Source organism: Cebus imitator, unplaced genomic scaffold (assembly GCF_001604975.1).
Source record: "Cebus imitator isolate Cc_AM_T3 unplaced genomic scaffold, Cebus_imitator-1.0 Scaffold10, whole genome shotgun sequence".
In the NCBI taxonomy this organism is placed as follows: Eukaryota; Metazoa; Chordata; class Mammalia; order Primates; family Cebidae; genus Cebus; species Cebus imitator.
This window is the reverse complement of record NW_016107325.1, coordinates 6326831-6341687: the sequence shown is the minus strand read 5'-3', so window position 1 is coordinate 6341687 and position 14857 is coordinate 6326831. Positions and strand designations below refer to the sequence as shown.

Sequence of the window (14857 nt, the reverse complement as noted above, 5' to 3'; positions counted from 1 at the left end):
CTGACCCTCATTCTAGGAGCCCTGGCTCAGGCCACATAGCAGTCCCAAAAAGCTGACCTCCCAATTTTTTTATCCTACTTCCTTGGCTAATTTGGGTATGACTTGATCTAATAGCATCACTTCCAATATACGGAATGAGGCAGACAACAACTCACGGATTTTCTAAGGCCATTTTTGATCTTTTTTACCCCCTTCCCCTCCCATATGTTACATTTGCCTAGGTTTTTAACATCTGTTCCCAAAGAGGTAATATTTGCTTTTCATTCAGAGCTTAGCAATGTGGACCAAAGTTCACATGACATATTGCAGAGTATGTTTAGTTGCAAATGCTATGTACAGGCTCTTTGAAATGTAGCATGTATGGCACCATGTGACACATGGTTGCCATGGCAATACACTTTTTGGCTGAACTACAGCAGAAGCCCATGGAACATACATTGCTAATATGAGACTCTGCCCTGTGCTAATGCATAGGACACAGCCAATCTGGGATCTGGGACTCAAGGGGTTTTGCATGCAGGCTGGGTGGCAGGTGCCCTCTGCCTGCATGTGCAGGGAAGATGTGGCATCCTCCCTTTCCAGTCCTGTCTCCCAGGCACAGGGCATGCTGTGCATTCTGCCATGCATGGAGACAGCATTTGCTTGAATATCGGTTTGCTATATTTTGTATCAAAGGGGGCCCCAGCTGAAAACATTTTATTTTGTAAACTGAAGTGAAAAATCAGTTTATGGCAGATCCTTTTTTGAATAATGACATTCTTTTTCCCAATTCCAGAATTCAACAGTCATGAGCAGAGCTGAAAATTTTAAACAAGTTGAGTACCTCCTTATTCATGGAACAGCAGATGGTGAGTTTCAGTTAATTAGACTTTTTAGTATCACAGACAGGTTTGCAATTTCACTACTGACAAAACAAAAGCATGAGGGGCAAGACTGTTACATTTACTTCAATAAAACAGTGTTGCTTTCCACAAGTCACTTGTCTTGGGCTAAATGGGATGCTGAGTCCTAGAACTTCAAACAGTCCCTTTCTTCTTGTGCCTTTCCCACCCCTTGGTACCAGAAAATGGGCGGCTATTAGCTACTTTGTTTCCTCTCTCTCCCTGCAGATAACGTTCACTTTCAGCAGTCAGCTCAGATCTCCAAAGCCCTGGTCGATGCTGGAGTGGATTTCCAGGCAATGGTATAGAAAAACTTTGTGCAAGGGGAGGGAAGTTGCTGGTGGTGTCTAGTTTCCTCTTTCTGGGCTAATTCTCTTGGCAGTGCCAGAGGCAGAACAGAATAAAAACATTAAATTTTTTTTTCAAAGTGGAATCAGAGGAGTGATATCCTTGAGCCATACACAGAATAATGTTCAATAACATTAGCAAGTTTGCAATTAAGAAGCACAATATTGCTTATCCTCGGAGTATCAAGACACTGGTTGATGTGATCAGTCTCTCCCTATTTTGATTCAAAAGTAATCACTTATTCAGTAAATGTGTGGCAGAGTAATTCTAAAGTGAAACCAGCATGATAATAGCTCAGCTCAAATATGAAAATCCATTTCTGTCTGGTATGTATTACTAGCCATTCTAACAACAGTAGGATCTTAATAATGAGCATGCTTCAGTTTTTGCAGTTGCAAGGTGATCTTTTGTTGAACAACCACAGGCAATAAACAATTGTTTTATAAAGTCAGAAATGGCTAGAGCTGTTTTTGTCTATGCAGAGGATATTTCTGGGTGTTATGTCAAATTCATTTTCTGCATTAGAGATTTTCAGATTAAGGAAAAAATACATATTCTTATGTATGTATATGTATTTATGTGTCCTCTAATACACATGATTTGCTCTGTGCTCAGTTCAAATGGTGCCCAATGCATAGGGGTGGGACAGTTATTTGATACTGAGAAAAACTTGTATATGTTTTGGGTCAGTGTTTTATAAGAGATTGAAGTTTATTTTTCTACTATTCAAAGGAAAGACATATACTACTTTAATTAAGCTTTTTAAAAAATTAACTTACATCTCCATCATTTATGTTTGCCCAGCAATGACTTCCCAATTATTTAATAAGGTATGAATCGATAAAATTTTGCCCAAGATCATAAATGCCTTTTACATAAATGTCAGATATACAGATTTTTAAAATACCAGTTTAAAATCTAAGTGTTTGCAAACAATGCATCTGACTTTTGAATTCACTTCTGTTAAACATATATATGTAATATTGAGATAGTTTTTTTCTGGTTTCTTAGTGATATATATTAGGCAACATTGCCTTTAAAAAATCATTTATTTTAATACAGTTTATCTTACTATATAGAAATTTAACACTTGATAACACTTTAATTAAAACAAGTGGGCTTAATGGGATAAGCATTCCTTCCTATGCATAGTGTGTTTCTAAGTGCCCTTTGAGTCAAATTTGGAAGTGGATTGGGTGCTTAATTAAAATTGTCATATCTTTAAAGCAGTATGCAATAAAGCCAAATTCACAGTGAGTTCTCTCAGCACCTGCAAAAGAGGATCAGAGACTTCTGCAGGACAGAACAACATGCCCTGGAAAAGCTCTGGAAGAAAATTAGACACCTCTTTGATCCCGTTTCAGTTTATACACTGCTTCGGGAGTCAGAACACTCTGTTTTATACAATGTATGCTCCTGAGAGCACATTTGAATTTATTTATTATTGTTTTTTAAAGACAACGGAATTGCAATTCTAACTTTTTTCTTTCTCTCTTTAGTGGTATACTGATGAAGACCATGGAATCGCAAGCAGCACAGCACACCAGCATATATATACTCACATGAGCCACTTTATCAAACAGTGTTTCTCTTTACCTTAGCACCTCAAAACACCATGCAATTTAAAGCTTATTAAAGTCATTGTTTTCATTATATCAAAACTGCTCTGTCAAGATGATGATCTTAAAAATATACATTCAAATCAAGAAACTCAAGGTTACCTTTGTTCCTAAATTTCATACCTATAATCTTAAGTAGGGACTTCTGTCTTCACAACAGATTATTTCCTTACAGAAGTTTGAATTATCCAGTCGGGCTTTATTGTTTAAAATCATTTCCACATCAGCTGCTGAAACAACAAATATGAATTGTTTTTATGGAAGCTTTTCCTAGGTTCCCTGAGCAGGATTTTAATCTTTTTCTAACGGGACTAGTTCAAATGTTCTCTTCTTTAAAGGGACGATAAGATGTGGGCAGTGATGTCACTAGGGTAGAACAGGATAAGAGGGATTATGGAGAGAAGATAGCGGGGCATGGCTGGGAACCCAAGTCCAAGCATACCAACACGAGCAGGCTACTGTCAGCTCCCATCGGAGAAGAGCTGTTCACAGCCAGACTGGCACAGTTTTCTGAGAAAGACTATTCAGTCTCAGGAAATCAAATATGCAAAGCACTGACTTCTAAGTAAAACCACAGCAGTTGAAAAGACTCCAAAGAAATGTAAGGGAAACTGCCAGCAATGCAGGCCCCCAGGTGCCAGTTATGGCTATAGGTGCTACAAAAACACAGCAAGGGTGATGGGAAAGCATTGTAAATGTGCTCTTTAAAAAAATACTGATGTTCCTAGTGAAAGAGGCAGCTTGAAACTGAGATGTGAACACATCAGCTTGCCCTGTTAAAAAATGAAAATATTTGTATTGCAAATCTTAACTTGAAGGGAGTCCTTGCATCAATTTTTCTTATCTCATTTCTTTGAGTGTCTTAATTAAAAGAATATTTTAACTTCCTTGGACTCATTTTTAAAAATGGAACATAAAATAGAATGTTATGTATTATTATTCCCATTCTACCTACTATGGAATCTCTCCTGGTCATTTAATAAATGGGCCTTCATTTTTTCAGAAGTAATGAGTTGTGTCTTGAATCAATACAGTGAAACCACACTGGCATATGGACACATTTATCTCGAAAGACTCTTGTTTATTTTGTTAGTAATCCAAGACTACCTTGTAAATATGGAAAGAGTTCAGCTTTGGTAAAAAATTAGATATATAAAAATGTGTTAAGCTAAACAGTTCATAGGTTTTTGTCTAAAATGCAATTTCTCTTATCATAAATACATAGAGCTTTTGAGAAATCAACTGAAAATAATTTGTTATTTATATCATACACAATTTATAATTTTATTCCAGGGAACTATGATGAGGCTTATATAAGAACAAATAGATCAGAAATATCATTCTGGCAGTTCGGATGGCTCAGTAGAAGTAGACAAGTCAATCACATAAGTGTTTGACTAATTATTTGCGGTTGACATTACTATAAAAATGAAAGCATAATTCTTTTTTTCTTTTTTTGAGATGGAGTCTTGCTCTGTCACACAGGCTGGAGTGCAGTGGCATATTCATGACTCATTGCAACCTCCGCCTCCTGGGTTCAAGTGATTCTCCTGTCTCAGCCTCCTGAGTAGCTGGGATTACAGGTGCCTGCCACCATGCCCGGCTAATTTTTGTAGTTTTAGTAGAGATGGGGTTTCACCATGTTGGCCGCACTGGTCTTGAACTCCTGACCTCAGGTCATCTGCCTGCCTCAGCCTCCCCAAGTGCTGGGATTACAGGGGTGAGCCACTGCACCCAGCCCAAAGCATACATTTTAAATGCTGGATTTGACCTAGCAAAGCAATATCTAGATGACAGAAATCATCATTAATTATTTGCAAAACAGCCTCATTTAAAAAAATTTGACTTTATGAGTTTAAACTTAGCTTCAGACCATTTGCTAGACAAAGTTTTTCCCAGACAGGGTGAGCTATAGCACAAAAACCTAAAAATGGAAGAAATGGAAAAAAGTATATCAATTCAACATGAGACTGGTGAGTCATGCATAGGCATGGACAGAGGATTGTGAAATTCATCTTCAACTATAATTTCAAAGCATGCCATTCAGTAGCTTCACCTTAATTTAATCTCAACTCCCACTCTTCCATTGGAACCCCAAACTGACCTTCCAATCTGTAGGGTTCTTGTCAAAATTCTGTTTCTTAGTATAGTTCAGTCACTGTGAGTAGATGGACCAAACTTTGCAGAATTATATTTCAACAAGCAATAGTAATATAAGTTCACATCCTGGACAGCATTAATAGTCATAAAAGAAAATGAAATGGAAATTCTCCTTTTATCTTAATTGAAACCAGACATTGTACAATGTCAGATATTGTACAACATTGGATATTATACAAGTCAGATATTATAGTAATATCTAAGTCAGATACTATTTAATATTTGTACAATATCAAAATGATGTGGATTAATATTCCTTTAGTTTCTAAGCATATGCAGTATTTTCTCTGGAGCCACAGGTAATCCCAGCATGTATTTTTCAGGCATTGAAGGCTGCAAAAGGTAATGATGTAAGTCAAGTTAAAGTAGTTTTCATTCGTCCCTCATAGGACAAGTTTTACTTTCCAATGAGAGTTTTAAATTAGCTTATGGAAAAAGAAGAAAATGTACAAGTAAATTAGAGATAAACTTAATCTGAGAATAAGTTTAAAACGTACAGGAACCAGTCATACCACTAAGATGTGCAGAGTTGTCTTATCAGTCTTAGCAGCAACCTCTGCAGACACAGGAATGGCTAAGACTGCTTTCACAAACAGCCTGTTAGAGTACACCCGTGCCCAGAGGCCCATACATGAAAAGAAAGGAGAAATGGCATATATCTCTTCCATGGATACAGGGTTTGCTTTTTAAGTTTCTATCAAGATTTTTAGAAAATCACTATTAAAAAATAATTACTTTTTAACATGCTTTGTTGGAAATTTTGCTAAATATGATTACGTACCTTCACACTTTCTTAAATATCAGGCCCAGAATATAATTCAATGCATCCTTGACAACTCAGAGCTACTACCATAAAAGTTAATGAACTCATCGAGCTTCATGTCATTCTGGGTATTTTCTGTTTCTTTTCTTATTCACAGGTAGTCACTAAGACTACCAGTTCCACTTCTTGGCATTTACTACTTTTGCTTGAAGTTGTGTGAGAATACTGATGTATAAGACTACTAGATTTGCACCATATTTATGATTCAATAAACTCTAAATAGAAAACATACCAAAACACAAACATGGATTTTTTCCATAAAGTAAGAGGATTTTGTTGGCCAACTCTGTGACAGTTATTTCAGCAGTGTCAAAGAACCCTTTTGTGTACATCCTGAGTGACCTAGAGTGTGTATTTAGGATGTCTGAGGGATACAGGTGGTTGAGAATGATAGACAAGTGGGGGTTACCAAGTATAATATTACCGCCAGGCACAATGGCTCAAGCCTGTAATCTTAGCACTCTGGGAGGCCGAGGTGGGTGGATTACCTGAAGTCAGGAGTTGGAGACCAGCCTGGGCAACACAGTGAAACCCTGTTTTTACTAAAATACAAAAAAGTAGCCAGGTGTGGTGGCGCCTATAATCCCAGCTACTCAGGAGGCTGAGACAGGAGAATCGCTTGAACCCAAAAGCAGAGGTTGCAGTTAGCTGAGATGGCATCACTGTACTCCAGTCTAGGCAACAGAGTGAGACTCCAACTCAAAATAAATAAATAAATAAATAAATAAATAAATAAATAAATAAGTATAACATCACCATCCCGTGAGAAAAGCTCAGAGCATGGTATGAATTGGCCAATGTTATACTCTGTAGAAATGTATCATCTTTCTGTACAGTCTTCTTTCTGTGACAATATTAACATTTAAACCCAAGAATTTGAATTAGTAGATAATTTCCTTACTTAATTGAGATAATAGCTTTTTTTTGGTGCTTGCAGGTTTGAAGCCTCAACAAACTCGATAAAAGTTCTTATTCTATATAACCTTTCTTCTGAACCAACTCTTCAAATTATTTAAAAAGCATGTGAGAGTATGGTGTGAAGTATGACCATCCAACAATTAAAACCCTTATTTATTTTTTTAAACTTCTTCTATCCAAAGTCCTGATATTTGTGACATATGAGCAAAAAAGGTATTTCACTGGTTAAGTCTTGTTTCCAATGTTAGTAACAAAAAGAGTGGTGGAAAAGAAAATGTAACAGATTAAGAAGAAATATTAATCATCATAACCTGATTCTGGTTCCATGAGCCAGAATTAATAACCTGTTAAGGAGGAAGGCAGTCACATCTCACCTCCTGCTGGACATACAGTGCACTGCAGCTGAGGTCAGATGGACCTGGGTTAAAGTCTCAATACTACCAGTCACTAATGGGAAACATTTAAAGAACAATACTTCGTCTTTTGAACTCCAGTGTCTTAATTTGTAAAAAATATGAAAACACCTACCTTATAGAACTGTTGCATTGCTATGAAGATTTGCATAGATACAATGCCTGACACCTTCCTTTCACCTTTTCCCTCCTCCTAGTCACGACCGTTTAGCTGCTTCTCCTTGATGGCTCCATAGGTTACATAGATTCTTGCCTTAGTCGTCTATGTCCTCAGGTGCTGGGTGCTCAAAGGTACTCATTAAACATTTGCTGTGTTCCAATACTGACATGTCAGTGAGAATTCTTTTTGGATTTTTAATCATACTTAATAAACTGAGCAGCAGAATCCTCTGGTATATTTTACTTATTATATCAACAGCATTGCTGGCTGGGTAAACAGCAGAGCACACATCTGGGCTCTTGAGAGTTACAAAAGAGGGGCAAAACACCAAACACCATCCCTACCTTCAAGAAACTTATAAAAATGGACAAAAGAAGTCACATAAAAAAAAATATTTAACTCTACACACACCAGAAGGCAAGAGGATCCAGACAGAAAGCTGAGTCCAGGGTAAGAATGTAGGGTTGGATTCAAGGGTAGGCAGAGAGAAGGTGGTTTCTGGATTATTATGAAGCAGCCATTGTCTGAACTTTGTACCATGCTTAGATTTAACGCTTTCAGGCTTGCTGTAGACATTGCTTTTCAGAACATTTTTTTTTTCAAATATAACTATATACACAAATATGTGCAATATATATGTATGATCTCCACATATAAGGGAATGCACTACTTAAAAGTAATTATAATAAAGCTATTGTGCCTAGAGTTACTTGTTAGGTGCCTAAGGAGTATACTGAAGCCTGTTTCATTTCTATCCTAATAGAAATGTATAGATCACTCATGAAAACTTAGTTTTATCATCTGCGAGTCATCCTGGAAGGGAGATCCGTAAGGAGAAGATTCCACTGTTTCCCCGCTATATTCACTACTGTGCTGCTCTATTAATCATTTCAAAATTCCTTACTCAAAATTCTTAATGGGTAAAATTCCAACTGTTCTAGGATAGAATTTAACATCATTTGTAATGTCTCTGACTTGTGTTTCTATCTTTTCCTACAAGTCTTCACTACCCTCCTAACACTCCACCATATTGGGCTGTTTGCTGGGTTCCAAATATGCCATACATCAAATATGCCAGGCTCTAATTATGCCATATAGCTTTACTTTTAAAATTCATCTTTATTTCAATACTGACATAGGTTTGAGAATCTTTGCAGTTCCGGTGTAGCTGGAAAAGGGGTCCCGATCCAGACCCCAAAAATGGGTCCTTGGATCTCACACAGGAAAGAATTCGAGAAAAGCCACAGAGCATAGTGGAAGAAGCAAATTTTTCAGAAACTACTTCATTACAGTGTGGGGTACCCTCTGAAAGCAAAAGGAGGAATCCCCTGTCCTTTTTTAGCTCCTCTACTTTTATAAGAAGTTACAAAGAGCTACAATTAAAGTTGGAATGTACCCACATGCTCATTAAAGGTAGGGACCTTCGGTGTCATTGATATTACATGGCCCTTAATCTTTTAACCTAAGCTTGCTGATTAACATTATCCCTAAGTAAAGAGGGCTGCATTCTTAGGACATTGGGAATTCTTCAGGTATAGTGGGAGATGCTCTGTATGGTCATAAGTATTCTGTAATAATAGGTTGTAGCCAGCTTGGATTGTGGCTATTTTCAGACCATAAGCATTAACCTTATAGGTGCCTTAAGAGTGTTCTAGCTCTTCACTTCAAGATGGAGTCATTCTGGTCATACTTCCTTAGAAAAGAGGCCTAGTAGGCAGGGGTTCCTTCAACATCTGGAGCGTATTTTCTTCCTCATTTCCATTCTAATTCATGAGGTACCTCTTCTATAATGTTTTTCTCAAACTCTGCCCTATTTAAAAAATGGCTTTACTCATATATCAACTCAGTACATATCACATTATTTATAGCTATGTATCCACCCTGCCCTTAGAAGCGAGAATCATAGTCCTATTTTCAAAGTTCCAGCAGAAATGACAGTACCCAGTACACCAACAGAAACTGAACAGTTTGACAGTTGAATCAGTTAGCCACAGCTTTCCATGGAGAACATCAAAATAGATCTCTAAAATAAAGTATTACAAGTAAACTTTGATTATTAGGCCTCTTCAAGGGGACTGACTACAATTAGCCTCTCAATGTAGACATTTAGAGAACCATCATATTATCCAAATGACTCTCGTAAAACTTTCAAATGGCCGTAATCTCATTTCATTTCATTTTATTGTGTGAATAGATGAGATAAATATTAACATACTGGAAAAATTAGAGAGCAATCTTGCAATAATACTAAAATAGACAAGTGTCCAGGTGCAAATAGGCCAAAGTTAAATCAAAACAGAGGTAGGTCAATGCCACAGAAAACAGAGTAAGTCACACTTTTAAGAGGCAAGAAAAATCCTAAAAGATCTAGGAATCATGTTGAAATACAAGTTGCTTATAGACCATCAGTGAAGAGTTTCTATCAAACCATGGGTTTAAACTGTACCAAGGAGACATTCAGATTATATATTTCTATATTATACAGAAAAATTTTCCAGTATTGTAGCCTGTGACACAGTAGCAATTACAAAGTAAATTCACTAGTCAAGAGAAAAATACCAAGCAGTAGGTTAGATAGAATTCTGAATGCAATTATCTCCACAACACACTGCCAGATGGCTACAAAAGAATAATGGTCCCATCTGACTTTTGTAACAAACAGAGAGGAGACAAATTTTAGGAAATGCTTTCCCCACGGAAGTTAAAAACGAAAGTCTAAATAGAGTTCTAATAATGAGGAATATTACTAATGACCTTGGAGGTTTTTACTAGCATAAGAAACAATGTCATCTGCACCCAATTCTGGAAAAATGAGTAAATATATCCCTACACAGTTCTCATAATCTTCTGTTCATAAAGTTCAAATTGTTTATTCTTAAAACATACTCCTAAATTGTTTATATCACCAAGAGTTCTTAACTTTGGGGGTGTCTAAATTTGTGTTTTACACTGATTTACTAATTAAAGAAAAAAGACAAGACACTTTGTATTACAATTTAAAATGTGCAAGGAAATTAGTTAGGATAAATATTTATTTCCACATAACATTTCTTAATTGTGAAAAACACAATGTCCTAGTCACATTTACATGTTACTTAAACTTTGCACTAAATTACATTCAAGATATTCAGTAATTTTGACCAGGAATCTGAAATTAGAAGTAAATATATAATACTACATTTCTCTTATATTTTATAAGATTTCAAAATAGTAGGATGAACATAGGGATAACATTAAAATTCACACAAGAACAAATGACTATAAAAATACTCAGAAATACAGAATTTCATTGGATATGATTGCTTATTCAAATAAGTGATCATGTGAAGATTTAATTTCACTATGATCATTTTTAACGGAACAGTTATTAATATATTAAAACACTAAGAGTTTGCTTTGGGGAATGACTGGCTAAATCATAAAATAGTGGAAATGTTTACAATGTAGTATCTGTATTATAAAATACACAAAGGTAACACATTTGGAACAGAAAGTTTCTGTATTTTTCAGCAGTTATAAATACAAACTTTATTAACTTAAAATTCTTTCTATAATTTTTAGGCTCATGTTCCATAAAAAGGGGAGCTCCTTAAAGAATTGTGAGGGTAATTTTTAAAAGGTATCAAAATGTAGAACTTAATGGAAGCTTTGTTGATTTTATTTCCCCTCATTAGATTAATCACAAGAGGAACTTTTCTTCACTTTTCACGTGTACTTCTACGCAGAGTACAGAATTAACAGTCTGTAAAAGCCACAGGGCTCTGAATTACTGTAAAATTGAATATTGAAGTATTACAAAGTTGATGATTGCCACTCATACTTAGGAACCAAGAGCATTATGAGATTTAGGTTTATTAACTTCACATTCATCGAAAGTAAAATGAAATACTGTATTTTTAGTAATGGCCAAAGCTTCTTAACTTGCTCTCTCCTTACATAAGTTTAGTAAAGATGTATTATTTTATACAGACTGAAATATCTACAGAACCTTCTCAAATGGAATCTGCAATTTTCTTTTAAAAGACTGTTTTTCCACAACATGCATTTAATTTAAAAGTGGAAAAAAGAATTCTGCAGAAAAAAATGACAATTGGAGAGCTGTTGGTCTAACATGAGAACGTAATTCTGGACCAGCATTAAGCAGTGCATGACCATTAGCCACAGAGTAACTGTACAGGAGTGGAATTTCACATACAATGATTCACCATGTGGCATTCCACAAGTATGTATAGAATATGTTTATTTGGAAAACATCTGTTGTCAGTGGGAGAGAGACAGCGTATTTCTGATAAAGGTTTATATTGAAAAATCCCACAAAACCGTAACAAAGTTTTCCTAAAGCATTTCATATAAGCCTAATATTTGATCATATAGTCACAACTTGAATTTTAAGCAAATACTTCTTAACTCTGCATTATGTCTGATTCTTTTTAAGAAGTTGTAAATAGATTTCTATATATTTTTTCAAATGACTTTAAGTTTTAGTTACATAGAAATTGTTAAGTATTAAATGTATCATATTAAATCAAGGAAATGCATAAATACAATTATTAAAAAATGCTTTCAAACTAATTTTTGATTTGGGTCTTTTGAAATAAGTCACTAACGCTAAGCTATAAAAACTAAATAGAAGTAAGACTACCTTTCAAAAATTCTTTTGAATGAAATTATCAGGCATCTTCAGGTCACTAAAGTAGGAAAATACTAAGTAGGTAAATATGACTTATCTCTTTAAGGAAGCTATTGCTCTCAAAAACTGACAATCAGAATCCAGTTTGCAAATGTCTAACATACACCAAGGAACACGTATATTCTTGCATTGGCTATTGTATCTGCTCACAAGGGTGTCTCACTGCTCAGAAGTTTAAACACAGAAATGGAACAAGTATTGCACTACTTACAGTATGAAGGTGGATTTGGGTTGAGAGACAGAATTTACAATACATGATCAAAGCAGTTTTATTAATAATTGTGACACTCTTCTCATATATATGTAAAAAATAAATTGAAGATCAAATCATAGACAAGTCTCCCTGTCAACACCTTTCCCTGAGTCAGCTTTCTTCTCTTTTCGGCTTTCAATGCTACAGGAGGGAAAAAAAAGCAGACATTTGTTACTGCAATCCAGCATGGCTACTACGAGATCTGCTTGCTCAGACATAAAACCGGTCAACCCCAAAGCACCACAAGAGCCCTTAGGCATTGCTCTCTCATGCTGCAAAGCACAGGTAGACAGCAACAATTCAAATCCTCTGCACTCAGTGAGATAGAAACCAAGAACTGCAGAGAGGGGAAAATTCAAAAACAGACACTACACAGCAAAAATCAGCCATTTTTTTAAACAGTTCCAAAAACATGCAAGATTAATATCATGGTCCTCATTTGGGCAAGTGACTCAGTGATCATTGTTGAAAATGTCAGCCATGCCCCCATCTTAAGACAGTGCCAACTCCAGTAAATGACACAAACAAGATGTCACAGGAGGCATTTCTGGACTCTGCTGCAAATGGCTCCTCCCTTGTGCATGGACTGGATCTTGGCCTTTGATGAAGACTACACTTTGGCCAGGTCAGACAGACACCTCCACTGGTCTGGTGGACAGGCTGCCATGCATGCTGCTCTCCAGACACCTGTGCTGTCTCTTTACAGACAGAACCTTACCCTGTACATCAGAGGAATGATGCTTCACCTCATTCCTTCTCAGATAAACTCATTCCCAAGTGGCTTCTGTTTAAACTCACCCTATCATTAACTTTACCAAGGAGCAAATTGGTCATGTGACTCTATCATTTTTGTCTATTTGTTTCAATATTTTTCCATTGTACACTTTTCTTACTCTCATGCTGACAGTTTTCATGGAAAATTCAAATAATGTCATTAGAGGGATGAAGCTCACACCAGGTTCCTGAGGGGCCAGAAATGCTTTCTCCCTGATACTTGCAGCACATGGAAAAACCCTCTTTTACTAAGGCTTCTATGTGACTCTCCACACTGCTGACACTCAGGGCAGCCCACAGCCAGCTACAGAGGCCCTAAGCTGGAAGAATCCACACATTTTTACTGTTAACTTCAGCCCTTAATATAAATTTATGAAACACTTAATGATGGAGACACCCTTGGTTTTATAACTCTTCTCCAAGTAATAAAGTAATAAAACTCCATTTTTCTGTGGGGCCTCCTGTACAGCTTTCTAAATGGTCAATAACTTAGACACATTCTAAGAGTGTGTTTTTTAAATTGTTTTTCCTCCAATTCAAGCTAGAAACAGCCCTTCTCAGTTGTCACCACCACCCGGCACCATCAGGTAAGAAGTGCCGGAGCTTCTGCCATCTGTGGCACGCTGCCAGCTCTGAGAGCTGGTGTGAGCGCGTGTCTATGGCGCCCGGGTTTGTGCCTGCCACACTTCTCAGCACATACTACTTACAGGTCAGAGCAAAGCAACTTTTCTCCCTTTTCTTTTCTCCTTCCATGAGAAAAGATGACAGTGTGCACATGATGTGTTGAGAGCCTTAACTCGTATTTTTAACTCCTCTATCTGTATGACTCACTTTCTTCTACTTTAAGTTCCTTTTATATGACAAGTGTCTGCTCTCCTGCTTTCCAAATTAACTTTTCCTTAAGCTCTACCTGCCTCGCAGTCTCTTTTGCCAAACAAAGTCAATGAAAAAGGGCAGCACTGGGCTTGGTGCTGGAAGATCTGGGTTCAGTTTTCAGAAGCTCAGAATGAGCTGCACTACCTTGGACTAGTTGTTTAATCTCTCTGAGACCTGGTTTCTTTATCTAGAAAATTGGTTTTAGACTAGATGGCCTCTAGGTTCTCTGATAGCTTGAATTCCAGAATTCAGAGGCTGGTATTTCCAATTCCAGTGAACTCTTTTGAAAGATAGAATAACAGATCCTAACTGCAAGAGATTGTAAGACAGAGACATACGGGTCTCTACATATGCATAAATGCTGTGCGCACAATGCTTTGAAACATGGGAGGTGTTCCATAACCTGTGATAAATGAATGTGTTCCCAGTGCCACTAATAGTCACGAAGCCGTAAATAAAAAAACTCATAATATCAACTTGATCCACAGATGTGCTTCCTCCTGATTCCCTGCTTTGGTTGTTTGGTTACAAAACAATAACCCATTAAACGACTGGGTTTTTTTCCCTTCTTCATCATAACCATAGTTTTGGTATCGGATTAGATTTCAGCAAACTATGAAGCAGAAATTTTATAACGAGCTCAAGACCTCTGGGAGCTATTGTTCTGAATTCCTTGCTGCTTTTGTGGAGGCCAATCAATTTTAAGCTTTCACTGTAACAAATATGTATTATGCATCTGTTATCTGTCATTGTAATAAACATATACTACATTATCTATTATGTGCCACGACTCCATAATGACCTGGAAATATAAGATAAATAAGAGTGTCCCTGCCCTTGAAGAGTAAAAATTTAAAATATAAGGAAGCAATATTTCAAGAGAAGGCAAAAAGTGACTTGGTACTGTCATGCTGCTAAGCAAACTATGAAACTACTACTTCT

The 14857-nt window shown here is 36.6% G+C and overlaps 2 protein-coding genes across 16 annotated transcripts in view; one reads left to right on the top strand and one right to left on the bottom strand.

Moving 5' to 3' along the window:
• Nucleotides 1–3857, top strand: part of DPP4 (dipeptidyl peptidase 4) — an 82987-nt gene extending 79130 nt beyond the window's left edge. The window contains exons 23-25 of the mRNA XM_037745213.1: nucleotides 776–848; nucleotides 1110–1183; nucleotides 2729–3857. Coding sequence (XP_037601141.1) covers nucleotides 776–848; nucleotides 1110–1183; nucleotides 2729–2830 — 249 coding nt within the window. The 3' untranslated portion in view covers nucleotides 2831–3857. The remainder of the gene's footprint in view (nucleotides 1–775; nucleotides 849–1109; nucleotides 1184–2728) is intronic.
• Nucleotides 3858–7975: 4118 nt separating this feature from the next.
• Nucleotides 7976–14857, bottom strand: part of SLC4A10 (solute carrier family 4 member 10) — a 364848-nt gene continuing 357966 nt past the window's right edge. For 8 of the 15 annotated variants that reach the window (XM_037745609.1, XM_037745617.1, XM_017547933.2 and 5 more), the window contains one exon: nucleotides 10314–12406. In XM_037745609.1, coding sequence (XP_037601537.1) covers nucleotides 12340–12406 — 67 coding nt within the window. In that variant the 3' untranslated portion in view covers nucleotides 10314–12339. Of the gene's footprint in view, nucleotides 7989–10313; nucleotides 12407–14857 lie in introns of those variants that run through there. The other 7 variants (XM_017547913.2, XM_037745612.1, XM_037745629.1 and 4 more) reach the window with 2 other exon arrangements.